The sequence below is a fragment of the Euprymna scolopes genome, chromosome 27 (assembly GCF_053919585.1).
Source record: "Euprymna scolopes isolate OS-2025 chromosome 27, ASM5391958v1, whole genome shotgun sequence".
Taxonomy (NCBI): domain Eukaryota; kingdom Metazoa; phylum Mollusca; class Cephalopoda; order Sepiida; family Sepiolidae; genus Euprymna; species Euprymna scolopes.
The window spans coordinates 51,102,900-51,117,719 of record NC_136508.1 but is presented as its reverse complement, the minus strand read 5'-3'; the positions used below and the strand labels follow the sequence as shown (position 1 = coordinate 51,117,719).

The window sequence follows — 14,820 nt, the reverse complement described above, 5'->3', positions numbered from 1 at the left end:
ATTTCTAAGGGGCAGGGAACATACTTGAGGATCGACAATCGACACTCGGATTATTATTTGCGACTTTTATTCCTGACGCCCCCCCCCCTCCCCGTTTCTGGTGTTGCACGTCTCTCCTGGTCTCACATCTTGCAATGCATGTGCTCTCCACTCGATCAACCTCGTAACTCTCTGACTCTCTCGAACCCGTCTGTTCTGTCTGTGTATATACCAAACTATCTTTATTTTCTCTTCGAACACGTGACTACTAATTAATGCTACGTAGTACAAAAGAACAATCACCCCATCTTTTGTCACATAATCCATTCCTGCTTATTATTGTAAGTTTGGAAAACTTAAATTCCTAACTTGTTTCTAAAATTCCATTTTACCAAGTTAACATTCCTGGCACATATTTTCGCTAACAAAACATTTTCCAAACGCCATTTACATTCATAATAAGTATCGTCTAGGCTACTTGGCGTTGCCCTGGCAGTGCTGCTATATAACATTTGTTAATCAGCATCTGTAAGCCTTGAACTGCGATATACAAAAAGTACAGGAATATTTTCTCTACCAGTGATTATTTTTCAAAGAACAGCATCAAATTTATCAGACAGTTGAAGAAAGTTGTAGTTGGAATGGTTTGAGCAAGAAGCTTGCATACACTATAACTCTGCCGCTTTTTCTTTGAAGTCTGTCATAGCGAAATGAAGTGAAATCTTGTAGGTGAATCTCTGCTTGTTGAAATCTCTGCTTCTAGAAATTTTTTTTTTTTTTACACAGTGATCACCACTTATCAAGGCCCGGAAGCCACTCAGGGATAAGGGTTATTGCAAGTACATTACGTTAGTGTGGAGATTTGATGAAGTGTTTACTTAAGGGGGCGGTTCATTAGGAATTTGTTAACGTTGGACTTGAACACATCCAAGTTGTAGTCCAGTGGGAAGCAGGCAGACGGAACAGAGTTCCACAGGCGTGCAGTTCTAAGAAAGAAGCTTTGTTCATGGAATCCACGTTTTGATTTAGGCACAGATAAGGAGTGGGGGAAATTTTTCACAGTGGATTCAGCTAGACGGGTGTTTTTTGTGAAAGATTGGCGAGGGGGGACCAGAGATTGGAGTTCAGACGAGCACCTGTCATGGAAATAACGATAAAACAAGGATAGGCTCGCAACGTCTCTTCTGTGGGAGAGAGGTTGCAGAGTAGAGAAAAGGGCATCCCCCACTAAGCCACGAAGTCTATTTTTTACTCTGTCAAGACAGGATAGGCTGTTTTTAGCAGCTCCTGCCCAGATATGGCAACACTATTCCGTCCTTGGACGTACTTGGCTTTTATATAGATAGAGAATTGCATCAGTAGTGAGATATCTTCTGGAGCGGTAGAAGGATCCCACCATCTTTCCAGCGACCTTGGCAACAGACTTGATGTACGTGTTCCATTTCAGATTAGGAGTAAAGGTCAAACCCAGAAGCTTGTCAAAACACGGGGCCTCACCCAGACGAGAGCCATCCATCACAATTGATGCCAGATGGGGATCAGAGCGTTGATGATGTAAGGATAGGAGTTTGGTTTTGGATGCATTAAAGGTAACCAGCCACATCTTCCCCCACTGAACCACGCGCTCAAGATCAGAAGAGAGAGGATCAGAGAGAACTTTGTCATTTACAGCTTGTGTTGCCGTAGATGGTCGTGTCTTTTGAAGATAACCAAATTTCAGTTTTTAGTATAAGGTCTACTTTCTCATCTACATTAAGGGATCGAAGTTCATCCAATTTGGAGCAGATAGTGCGAGTGTTTGTTAAACTAATGTTGAGGGTGGGATCAGGGCACATGGAATCTTTACTAAAATATACAATATTTTTTTTTTAACAATTCAATCATATCAGATACAAATCAACTTCAGTCTATGCCTGACTTGCCCACCAAGTTTCAGAAGTGAATATTCAACAGTCTTTGTTTTAGCACCGTTCCACGATATAATCAAACTTTGTATTTCTGCCTTGATCAATACTGAGTGTTAACCTAATAGTTAAGAAGATTTTGGCAGACGGGTGAGGGTGAGGATGTAGTAAAAACAATAATTTTAACAGGATGAATCTTCTCATAATTGAAATGGTTCGTCGAGATGGCTCAGGGAGCACTTTAGTAATCGTCTCATAAGTAGGAAGCATAATCATGGATGAGTTTCACATTCACTCGATCTTAACCCCCCTCAAATTTTTATCCGTGGAGATTATCTCTGAGATAATGTCTAATATACATAAAAAAATCACGCTTTATATAGGGTGATCCCCCATTTATAAATTCAAATCAATAGATTTAAAAAATTCATAAACCTTTTTGCAATTGAATTATATTTGGTAGAAATAAACTTCAGTCCATGCCTAAGGAATAATGGTCATTTGCATAAAACGAGCACTAGTGATCTCAGGAAAATGCTCTTCAAAATTGTTCAGTCACGCATAAATTAAAAAGATAAGGCAACACCTTCCTCCATTATGAAATGCTATCCATGTTATTCGTTAATAAAATTTAATTTGCTTCCAAACATAATTTGATAATTTGGTATTTTTCCAGGTCATGATCCAATCTCTTTGTGCCGGCATCTTCTGGCAAGTTACGTAATCAGCTCGAACATGCCGAAGCAATTTTCCAATCAGCTGTCAGAAGACTATACGTTTTAACGAAACCATGAAATTAATTAAATCAATAAAAAAATATTTTTTTCAAATCAAAATGACTTTCAACACGATATGTCTCCATTTTAAGAATCGCTTTCTAAGTGAAAGGCTGCACTTAACATGAGGAGAGAGGCGAAGTCTTTGCTTTGGTATCTTTCGGTTGCATACGTGCCCTGCCGGAAGATGCCGACTCGAAATTGCCAGAGATTGGATCGTAAACTAGATAAGTACCTAAAATCCTCACTTCTGTACGTTTTTCTAGCTTCTCGACTACTACTACTACTACTACTACTACTACTAGTAGTAGTAGTAGTCATTCTTTTAAATCAAAATGCTTAAATTTTTCTTTTTCATTACTTCAGGCAGGTGACCGCATTTGAAGAACTTATCTCATTAAAAGAATTTGAAAAACATGAGAACGTAATTGCAGCGAAAGTCGAAGCACGAATTCTAGAAAAGATTGAGATGGGAAACAAGGTAAATTATATATATATATATACTAGCATTTCAGCCCGGCGTTGCCCGGGTGTTTGGATGTGTATGTTGAGCAAAAAAAAAAAAAAAAAAAAGTGGTAGTAGGAAGGCCGGCTCGAACCCGTACCGCAAAGGAGGAAAAGAGCGGGGTAAAACCTAACGTTTATGCTGTTACGACCGCCGCCAAACCGGAAGCGACATTTTAAAAAATTAAGGCTAGACAATCTAAAGGAGAGGATAACTTTCAAAAATATCGGCGAAAAAAGTGACCCCCCCCACTGTAGAAAAGTGCCTGGTTGAAGGGGGAAGATATTAATGTTTTTAGCCAATTTTTCGATATTTGTCGTATGAAAGGTCGAACTTTAAAATGATACTGATCTTGGTAAAATCCGTCGCCTCTATTGAAAGTTTAAGGCAGACATGCAAACATACATACATACATACATACATACATTTATATATGGGTAACTAAATATTTTCGACCCAAACTGAAGAAAAAGCTTGCCCTATCTCTTTATGTAAAATTTAAAATATTTAGACCAGAAATTGTCTGAGTAATTTGGAAGAGACCGCAGAGATCAATTTTTTTTAACTTTGACCCCTATTATAACCCCTTAAAATTTATTGTTTTGGGCTCAAATCAAGTTATTAAGTTAGATCCATGTCCAAGGAACCTATATCTAAAATTTCAAGTGCGTAGACCCAAAATTGTCGGAGGAGTTTGGTAGAGTTCTCAAAACCCTTAATCGCTAATTTTCTGGCCCAAAACCGATCACATCGATTTTCCCAACTTTCAGTACCCTGTATATCAAATTTCGAGTCTGTAGACTAAAAATTGGCAGAGTTATTGCGTAGGGAAATGTACACAGACACACACACAGGCACACTCACACACGTTCACTTTTATATATATATATATATATATATATATATATATATATATATATACTAGCAGGGGTGCCCGGCGTTGCTCGGGTGTTTGGAGGTGTATGCTGTGCAAAAAAAGCAAAAAAACAAAAAAATGGTTAAAATTTTTTAAAACTTTGACCCCTATTATGACCCCTTAAAATTTATAGTTTCGGGCTCAAATCACTTTATTAAGTTAGATCCAGGTTCAAGGAACCTATATCTAAAATTTCAAGTGTCTAGACCCAAAATTGTCGGAGGAGTTTGGTAGAGTTCTTAAAGGTCAAATCGTTGAAATTTGACCCATTAACAGCCAAATTTCTGGCTGACACCCGTCACATCGATTTTTCCAAATCTCAGTACCCGGTATTTCAAATTTCGAGTCTATAGACTAAAAATTGACAGAGTTATTGCGTAGGGAAATGTACACAGACAGACAGACACACACGTTCACTTTTATAGATATATAGATATAACTACTTCATTTACTCACATAAATTTAATATACGAAAGTATAGATTTATGCGTGAACTTAAAGTATTTACTTCAAAAGTGCTCAATACGTAGGTAGAGCTAGTTAGTAATTTATAAAATATATATGGCGATTAAGCTACACTGAATATTCGGCGTTTCATCCACTATAGGATTCGTCAGGCTTATGCATAAGCCTGACGAATCCTATAGTGGATGAAATGCCGAATATTCAGTGTAGCTTTTTTTTTTTTTTTTTTTATATATATATATATATATATATATATATATATATATATATAAAAATCTTGAATAACATGCGTATGCGGCAACTATGCTAAATAGCGATCTGTGATTGGTCGCATTTTTTGTCCAATCACAAGGTGTGTAATAGATGACGTAGTCGTTATAGTAATTTCCTATTAAAAAATCTTATGAAGTTTGTGGCAAAGCATTGTTGCCACGAGTCGGGAGGCGGTATGGGGGTGCCAATCGACCATACAACCAAGCTTCTATCTTTACATCATCAACGCTCTGATCCTCATCTGGCATCAATTGAAATGGATGGCTCTCGTCTTGGGGAGGCTCCATGTTTTGACAAGCTTCTGGGTTTGACCTTTACTCCTGATCTGAAATGGAACACATACATCAAATCTGTTGCCAGGGACGCTGGCAAAATGGTGGGATCCTTCTACCGCTCCAGAAGATATCTCACTACTGATACAATTCTCTATCTGTGTAAAAGCCAAGTACGTCCAAGGATGGAGTACTGCTGCCACATTTGGGCAGGAGCTGCTAAAAACAGCCTATCCTGCCTTGACAGAGTACAAAATAGACTTCGTGGCTTAGTGGGGGATGCCCTTTTCTCTTCCCTGCAACCTCTCTCCCACAGAAGAGATGTTGCAAGCCTGTCTTTGTTTTATCTTTATTTCCATGGCAGGTGCTCATCTGAGCTCCAATCACCCCCCCCCTGCTCGCCAATCTTTCACGAGAAACACCCGTCTGGCTGAAACTACTGTCAGTAATTTTCCCCACTCTCTATCTGTGCCTAAATCCAAACGTAGATTCCATGAGCAAAGCTTCTTTCTTAGAACTGCACGCCAGTGGAACTCTCTGCCGCTTGCCTGTTTCCCACCTGACTACAACTTGGACGTCTTCAAGTCCAACATAAACAAACTCCTGACAAACCGCCCCGCTTAAGTAGGACACTCTATCAAAACCCCCAATACTAATAATTACTACAGTACTATCTCATTGATCACTGTACACGCAATAACCCTTATCCCTGAGTGGCCTACAGGCCTTGATAAGTGGTGACCCCCATGTAAAAAAAAGAAAATACAACTATAAGCTAGACACAGAGACAAAAAGATAATGGCATTAGCAAAAGCGCTGAAATTCGTTTAAAGACGACGGATCGTCTTTCATTTGCTAAGAGAAATAAATGCAAGTAGCAAATTCGAAAGGCCTGGAGATTGTGGTCAGTCCGAGTAAGATTGGATCAATCTCTGGAACGAGGCAGCCCGACGTCAGTAGGCATTGGAAGAGCTAACCAGACGACTGTGGGCACTGGAACAAGGTTTCTGGGCGTCAGTAGACACTGGAAGAGCTAACCAAATGACAGTGGGGACTGGAACAGGTTTGCTGGTATGGGTAATCGGACGTCGATAAGCTCTGGAATGGGTAGCCTGACAGCTACAGACGCTGGATAAGGCTACAGGAGGCGCCGAAGGCTGCAAGAGGCACTGGAGTTTGCAGGAGGCTGCAGGAGGGAGCCTCCTGCAACTTCGCTGGTTGTAGAAGGGTAGTCTCAGAAAGCAAGAAGGTAGTAGTTGTGGTTCACATAAAAGTAGTTCGTTGGAAAAGGTAGTCTGAAAAGGGCTGTTTGAACTACTGTTACTGTTGCTGTTGAGGCCCTTCAGCTGCTGGACTTATCGACTTGACTGGAAGCGTCAAAGTCGCATTCAGGAGGCCTCCTGCTACTTCGCCAAGTTAACAACGGTATTTAGTTCTTTCCTACTGCAAGAACTTATACACCAGGATCGGAAAGTGGGATTGAGAAGTCAGCAGCCCCCCCCTCCAAGGAGGAGCACTCTGACCTGCAAAAAGAGCCTGAGCAGCCCCGTCGGCATTCTCCAGTGAGGGTGCCTCAGGCGATTAGCAATAAAATAACACCTTCTCAAAGAGAGAAGGCAAAGCCTGAGAGGGTGGACCTCCTAGAACTGCACAAAACTCAACTGATACTGCAAAATCAACAGGGACCAGGTCATTGATTTTAGGGGCCCAGGATCAAGTTGTATTCATGAAAGAGTGTTGTTACAGCAACGCCGTTTTTAGTAAAAAAAAAACAAAAACAAAAAAAACAATACAAATGAATAGAATTAATTCCTTCTCGAACCTGGCACAGTCAGAAGAGTTTCAAATGTACATTGATTGTGTTCATCTTCGATTTGGTTTCAAGTCTAAAGTCTATTGTTACTAATTATTAAAAAAAATCAAATTTTAAGTTTTTTTTTTTCGTTTCCGGTTAAAACGAAAAAGAAAAAAATATATCGACATAACGCCACGCCTAACGCACGTGAATCGCACGCACTGGTCGCGTGGCTGACTTTTTTGGCGTGAAACGTCACCATTGCGTGTTTTCTTTGAGTGAAAAAGCGGTGTTCTAAATACGCATAGCGACGGCATTATACTGAAAACGAGAAAGATATAAGATGAACTTTCATGAAATTAATAAATGTTTTAATGGAATAACAATAAATAAATAAATAAATAACGTCGTGAAAGTTTTTATTTACCCAGCATTTATTGATTGATTGTTTTTTTTTTTGTTTGTTGTGTCCTTTCAGATTGAAGACTGCCAACTAAAGATTGAAGCTAAAAAGAGGGAACTGGATAAATTGCAGGAGAGAGAGAAATCCATCCACACGGCATTCCAGTCTTCTGTTGGCGAGAACAATAAATACGTTGATTATCTCAACAAAGTCTTTAAAAAGAAAATCAAAAGATGCAAAAAGAAAGAACACGAAGGTGTGAATTCCTTAAATTTTTTTTTTCAAAAAACATTTGGTGACGCTTGTATCAGCATGCTATGCATTAAAAGGCCTGAAAAGAATTAAGATAACATGTTACGTAGTTAACAAAAATAAACATTTACAGAGAGTACTGAAGTAATGAGTTGCCACAGATTTCTTCTGGATTGCACGTAGCGACTCTGTTACTAACATTGCACTTGGCCTTTTGGCTAACAACAAAGTGTATTTATTTTTATCCATAATAGTATATATATATATATATATATATATATATATATATATATATATATATATATATATATATATATATATATATTGTGTTGGTTGGTTGGTTGTTTTTGTTTTACGGCATATCAACCCTTTTCGGGTTATTTAATGCCGAATCCAAAGATTTTGAAGAAAATTTTTTTAATAGAATATATTTATTGTTTTCAAGTCATTTTCTATTCAACCCATAGTTGGCACCCTAACAGGTACTACCAATCCGGGTCAGAGTGGACCTGGGAGCAATGGTAATTAAAGGGTGGCTCCACACTCCCCAAGGCCCACAAGCTGGGGCCTCACCACTGGATATAGTTTAAGGTCATATCCAGGACCCCCATTGAGGGACTTTTACCCTCTGCAGGGGGGCAGTCGGTGTATTCTAATGCCCCACCGACAGGGCCTATATATATTGTGTGTGTGTGTGTGTACGCATATATATATATATATATATATATATATATATATATATATATATATATATATATATATATATCTGGTATATTGAGCAATTTTTATTTACCTGGGATTGTCTTTATAAAATATTACAGCCAATAATATTCTGTAAGACCAATAATCACTGGATGTCCATAGATCTATTGCATTACATTATTCTGAAGTGTGTGTGTGTGCATATATATATATATATATATATATATATATATATATATATATATATATATGATGATTGCAACGTCTTGTCAGACGAGTGCCACTCCCTCAGACATTTAAAATCCATGAGCCCAAATGCCTGAGGGAGTATCTATACAAAGATGATGTTACAGAGTCTTAGCTTTGTACGACAGCTAAGTCTCTCTCTCGGTTCAAAATGCTGAGATCCAGCAACAAGCAAGAGCAAGATAGCCAGCAACAAATTAAACTGCAGACCAGCTTAATGCGGGTACTGGTCTCCCGCTTTATGGTTTTTTAAATCAGAGATTTGCTTCTCCTAGAAAGGTTGTCTTCACCACGGCTTACGGGAGCCCTCTCCACCCCAATACACATATACACACACACAAATATACACGGTGCTAGTTGGCCGTTGACCCAGAAAAAGAGTTCATTCGCCCTATATAGTGAATAGATGACAAAAACTATATTCCAAAGTTCATGATGTTGACCATTTTATAATTTATTCCTTTAATTCAGTTGACTTTTACAATTCTTGACAGTATCTGTTTCGTAGCGCAAAATCAATCACTTACTTATTATATCAATCAGTGAATCTATTTTGCCCTTAACTCATCAGAAGAAATAGCAACAATCAATCCGTCAAAAGGAAATGAAATGTTATTTGGCATGATTAAAATCCAAAAATTGGAAGAGAAGCTGCATATACCTTTAATATGTTTCCATTAAGCCATTTTGAATTTTATCAAATTCACTAAAAAAGATAAAGAACTTGAACCATAAAAACTGTTTCCAAAATAACTGGATTCAACATTAAATAACCTGAAACGGGTTGATATGCCGTAAAACAAAACAACCAAACGAAGCTATAAATAACGACTGATGGAGTTACTTGAGAGCAACGTTGAAATGTATGCTGCAAGCTTCACGCTAAAGAAATAGCTTCAACTACGAACGCTCGTCAAATATGTGGACTTATCAAATTATTACTCGAAACCATTGCAAAGACCACTCATCTACTTCAAACGAATATTCCCTTTTTTTTTAAATTTCTCGACAGAAGTTTACTTTTACTTTCCTTATGTCATCAGCAATAATTTTTTCACTTAAAATCTTTTCCCATGAAAAAATCTTTTAATGCACAATGCCTCTGTAATTTTCTCGTGTTTATATATTGACTTTTTATCACTCACTATTCTTTTTCTATCACTTAGATTATTGGAACTACGGTGCTTCAGAACGAAATTTTGTAGTTGATAAATGAAGTTTTCAGATAAAAAAAAACAATAACGATTCCTACTGATACTTTTTTTTTGTCAATTCTAATGAATTACAATGTTAGCTTCCAAATTATGTAATCGAAATTACCTGAATATTACTGAATTATTAAAAAAAAATTTTTTTTAATGGGTTAGAAGGTGAAAAATTGCGGTCATCTTGTTTTTATAAAATAACTCGAAACGGACAATTACCCCCTTTATGAACTCTCCTGCGTGCTTACATAAGCAAATACGATCTTTTTTTTTTTTTTCAAATTCTATTTTCTATTTTCTTTAATAAATAATTTTCTACCTTATCGATTTTCATACTTTTTGGATATAATCATCTTAAAAATGCGAGGAATACGCAGATACCATTGTTTTCATGTGAAATTCAGTGTTACGATTTTCCGAAATTTCGTTCTGATAGTTTAGAAGCGCCGGAATTACTGTTGGAGGCTTTCACTTGCAGTTCTACATTTACCCAACCAATATTTTCTTTGGATTGTACCACATTTTTCCATTTTTTTCATCGAACTTGAACTTCATTTTGGAATATCCTTTTGACATAGGTACTTCTGCATTATTATCAACTTTTATAGAAATACTAACGGGGGTACCCGGTGTTGCCCGGCTATGGAGAGGTGTGTGCGGGGATTAAAATAACAGTAGTCAGCCAGGGTGGAGAGAGGTGTTAAAAAAAAAGTGGTAGTAGGCAGGCAGGCTCGAACCCGTGACGTAAAGGCAGAAAAGAAAGTGAAAGAAAATCTGATGTCTTATTGATGCTCCATGACGCGACCGGAAGTTCGTAACAGTGAAATTAAGTAAAGTCAATCTAATCAATACGATGACTTGCAAAAATGGTTCGCAAAAAGACTTCTCTTTGTACAAAACTGGCCAGTTTAGGGTTAAGGTATTAATGTTTTTGGCTAATTTTTCGATATTTGTCGTCCGATCTGGTCAGGATCCGTCACCTCTGTCAAAAGTTTTTGTCACACACACACACACACACACACACACACACACACACACACACACACACACACACACACACACACATGCATTTTGCCTTATATAAATAGATGACTTTTCTAATATTTTGAAGTTTTCAGTTTATGTGCTTAGCAACAAAATTATAGCTTGCCTATAAATATTATTTGGCTATTTTTCCTCTGAGGATAAGTGCTATTTTTTGAAACTCCATGGAATAAGGAAATTTAAAGTTTTCAACTTGTATTCCTTGTCGCATAATAAATTGCTGTAAATTCGAATTTACAAAGTTTCGATTGATTTTCTTATATCAATGCTCTATCTTAAATATTGAGCTTTTTTTATCTAGTTTGCACTGTCTTATAAATATGAGTATTAATATTTATACTCGCTTTTATACTAGCTTTACAGAATTATTCTGTTTGTAAACTTTAATTTTCATATATATATATATATATATATATATATATATATATATATATATATATACACACACTAGCCTGGGTATCCGGCGTTGCCCGGGTGTTTGGAGGTGTGTGTGTTGAGCCAAAAAAAGAAAAGTGGTAGTAGGCAAGCAAGCTCAAACCCATGACACGAAGGTGGAAAAGAAAGTGAAAGAAAATCTGACGTTTTACTGCTATTCCATGATGCGACCGGAAGCTCAGAATGCTAAAATTAGGCAAAGTCAATTCAACCGATACGATGACTTGCAAAAATCGACTCCCTCCTTTTAGAAAACTGCTCAGTTGAAGGTGAAGGAATTAATGTTTTGGGACAATTTTTCGATATTTGTCGTCCGAGACTTCGAGCTTCAAAATGATATCAATCTCCTGAAAATCCGTTGCATCTGTCAAAAGTTTTAGGTAAATATACATACATACATACATACATACATACATACATGATGGCAGCAAATTCGTTTTCGAACATTACCATTACTTGATATAGCACACAAAAAAAAAGAAGGTATACACAAGCACAAACTCTGGCATTCCTTGCCAGAGTTTGGCAGAGCTTAAAAGCCACCTTCGTGCAGCCCATCACTGAATGCTTTCGTGTTTACACACACACACACACACACACACACACACACACACACACACACACACACACACACACATACATACATACATACATACATACATACATACATACATACATACATTTAAACAGACAGGTAAGAGTTATATTATAAATAGATAGAGAGAGATTTGAGGACTGGTTTCTTCTGTGAAAAGCAATCATTTATTAAGTCCCCTGACGAGGACTACTAGTTTTAAGCAACCATTTGTCAGAAACATTAGCATGTCCAGTGTCGCGACCATATACATTTGTTAATATTAATAAAAATATATCTTGCTCTTCTTTTATTGAGCACTCTTAATAACCTTGTTAAATTTATTCCTGATATATATATATAAAAGACGCACCACTTATCAAAACATGGAGGCCACTCGAGAATAAGGGTTTATGAATGTACAGTAGTCTATGGGAAAATCTTGTAGCAATCGTTAGTAGTGGAAATTTTGTAAATTGGATTGCTTAAGAGGAACGGCTCATCAAGAACTTGTTTACGTTGGACTTGAAGACGACCATATTGTAGTCAGCTTGAAAGTAGAAAAACGGAAGAGAGTTCCACAAGGGTGCAGTTCTAAGAAAGAAGTTTTGTTCATGGAATTCACGTTTAGGTTTAGGCACAACTAAAGAGGGGGTGGGAAATTATTGATAGTGGTTTCAGCTAGAAGAGTGTTTTTCATGAAAATTTGGCAAGGGAGGGACCATAGATTGGAGCTCAGACAAGCACTTGTCATGAAATATATATATATATATTTATATGTGCTGTGTGTGTGTGTGTGTGTGTGTGTGTGTGTGTGTGTGTGTGTGTGTGTGTGTTAGAATAAAATATGTATTATCAAAATAAACAAATATTTATTTGTTTAAAATTAATGTTTCGGCGATAAACACCATCCTCTAATTTTTATGCATGGTTCTTCTTTTTTATTTTTTCTCGCCATGATGTTAAATTAAAATAAAAGTTAGTAAAGAGTTCGCGTGTTGTTCATCTTCTAAAACATACGCTTGACGCACGTGATATGAAATTCTTCAAGGTTTACTTCCTAGTCTCCTTATTTGCTTTTGTAATGCGTTTATTTATTTTTATTTTTGTTGATTTGATGTCGAGATTATCATAATAATAATAATATTTGTAGAGATATCTAATCGTATGATATTATTACAAATTGCAGGCTCCGATGAAGAAAGTGATGAAAGCTCATCCGAAGAAAGTGATTTTTCCGAATCGGATGAACAATCCGAATCGGAAATGTATGATTTGGATGTGTGTCCTTCTGGCTGCGATCAGGTAAGATTAATCCATCGATCATTCCAAAACAGAAAATTTGTTGATACGTAAATAAGTAAATTATTTCAATAACAAGAATGGATATTTTTTATTATTATAAATGTAATGAAAGCTTCTATAATTAGTCCTTGTAGAAGATTATCTCGGGCGGTACCTCCAAAGTACGCGAAAGAATGAGCTGTTAATTGAGGTACTCACACTTTATAGAGTCATTTTTTTTTTTATCACCCTTGAATTTTAAAGGGACGTTAAATTTTGGCCACATCCTCACTGAGGCATCAAATGTGGGCCTATATTTGTTGATACGTCAATTGTTCTACATCAGTAGTTCATTTAAATGGTTCACAGAAGTTTGGTGTCAATGCACTTCAGTCGTGAACTTGAGTAAGTTTACATCATCAATGCTATGATTTCCGTTATGTATCAATTGAAATGAATGACTTTGGGAGGCTCCATGTTTTGACAAACTTCTGGGTCTGACCTTTACTGCTGATCTGAGATGGAACATGTACATTAAATCTTTTGCTAAGGCTGCTGGAAAAATGGTGGGATCGTTCTACCGCTCCAGTAGACATCTCACTGCTGATGTATAAGAGCCAAGTACGTCCGAGAATGAAATACTATTGTCACATCTGGGCAGGAGCTGCTAGAAGTACTTATCCTGCCTTGACAGAGTTCAAAATAAACTTTGTAGTCTAGTGGCGATGCCCTTTTCTCTTCTCTGCAACTTCCTTCCCACAGGAAAGACGTTGCGAGCCAGTCTCTGCTTTGTTGTTATTTTCATGGCAAGTGCTCGTCTGAGCTCCAATCTATGGTCCCCCTCCCGGCCTGACTTTCACGAAAAACACTCGTTTAGATGGAACCACTATCAATAATTTTCCTCACTCTTTATCTGTGTCTAAACCTGAATATAGATTCCATGAACAAAGCTTCTTTTTTAGAACTGCACGTCTGTGAAACTCTGTTCCATTTACCTGTTTTCCCAGCTGACTACAATATGGTTTTCTTTAAGTCCAGCATGAACATGTTCTTCATGTGCCATTCCCTTAAGTAATCCAATTTACCAAACGATTACTACAAGATTTTCCCATTGACTACTGTACATTCATTAACCCATATCCTCGAGTGGCCTCCCGGCCTTCATAAGTGGTGACTCTTTTGAAAAAAAAAAAATTCATGAACTTGAGTAAGTGGTAGATTCCATTGGCAACTCTGAAAAAAAAAAAAAATGATAATCATTATTTAATTTGAAGATTTTCGCAGAACCTAATAGTACAGACATTTTATAACTGCAGATCCTGCAAGAATAAGTGAATACATCACAGTTACCCCCCTCACCACAATGACGACGATAGCAAGAGCGCCTGACCATGTGTAAATAACGTATGACTACTATAATAGTAACAACAACAAAAATTAGTAGTAATATTAGTAGTAACGAACAGAACCCATGGAAATTGTAGATTTATATTGCCCGTGAATGTTAGTCACTTAGTCCAAAATACATAGTAGTCTACATTGCAGTGGAGAAAACTTACTTTCTAGCTACATGTGCGTTTAATCTCTATTTAAAATTTATTACATTTATTCCTAACAAAATGCTTCTCTTACATAAAAGAAGGTAACAAACATTTTCACCCTCTATCCACTTGCCTTACATAGTTGAAAAATTTAAAAACATATCTCCTATGTAATAGCATAACTGCAGAAATTCGCCTCTGGACCAAAGTATTTTAGGTTTGCAAAAATATGTCACATAAAAATTCAAT

At 37.0% G+C, this 14,820-nt stretch overlaps 1 protein-coding gene across 1 annotated transcript in view; it reads left to right on the top strand.

Annotated features, from left to right (window-relative positions):
- Window positions 1-14,820, top strand: part of LOC145248852 (cilia- and flagella-associated protein 44-like) — a 228,307-nt gene that overhangs the window by 177,020 nt on the left and 36,467 nt on the right. Inside the window, exons 27-29 of the mRNA XM_080110575.1 lie at window positions 3,026-3,140; window positions 7,364-7,544; window positions 12,936-13,051. Of these exons, the coding sequence (XP_079966701.1) occupies window positions 3,026-3,140; window positions 7,364-7,544; window positions 12,936-13,051 (412 nt within the window). The remainder of the gene's footprint in view (window positions 1-3,025; window positions 3,141-7,363; window positions 7,545-12,935; window positions 13,052-14,820) is intronic.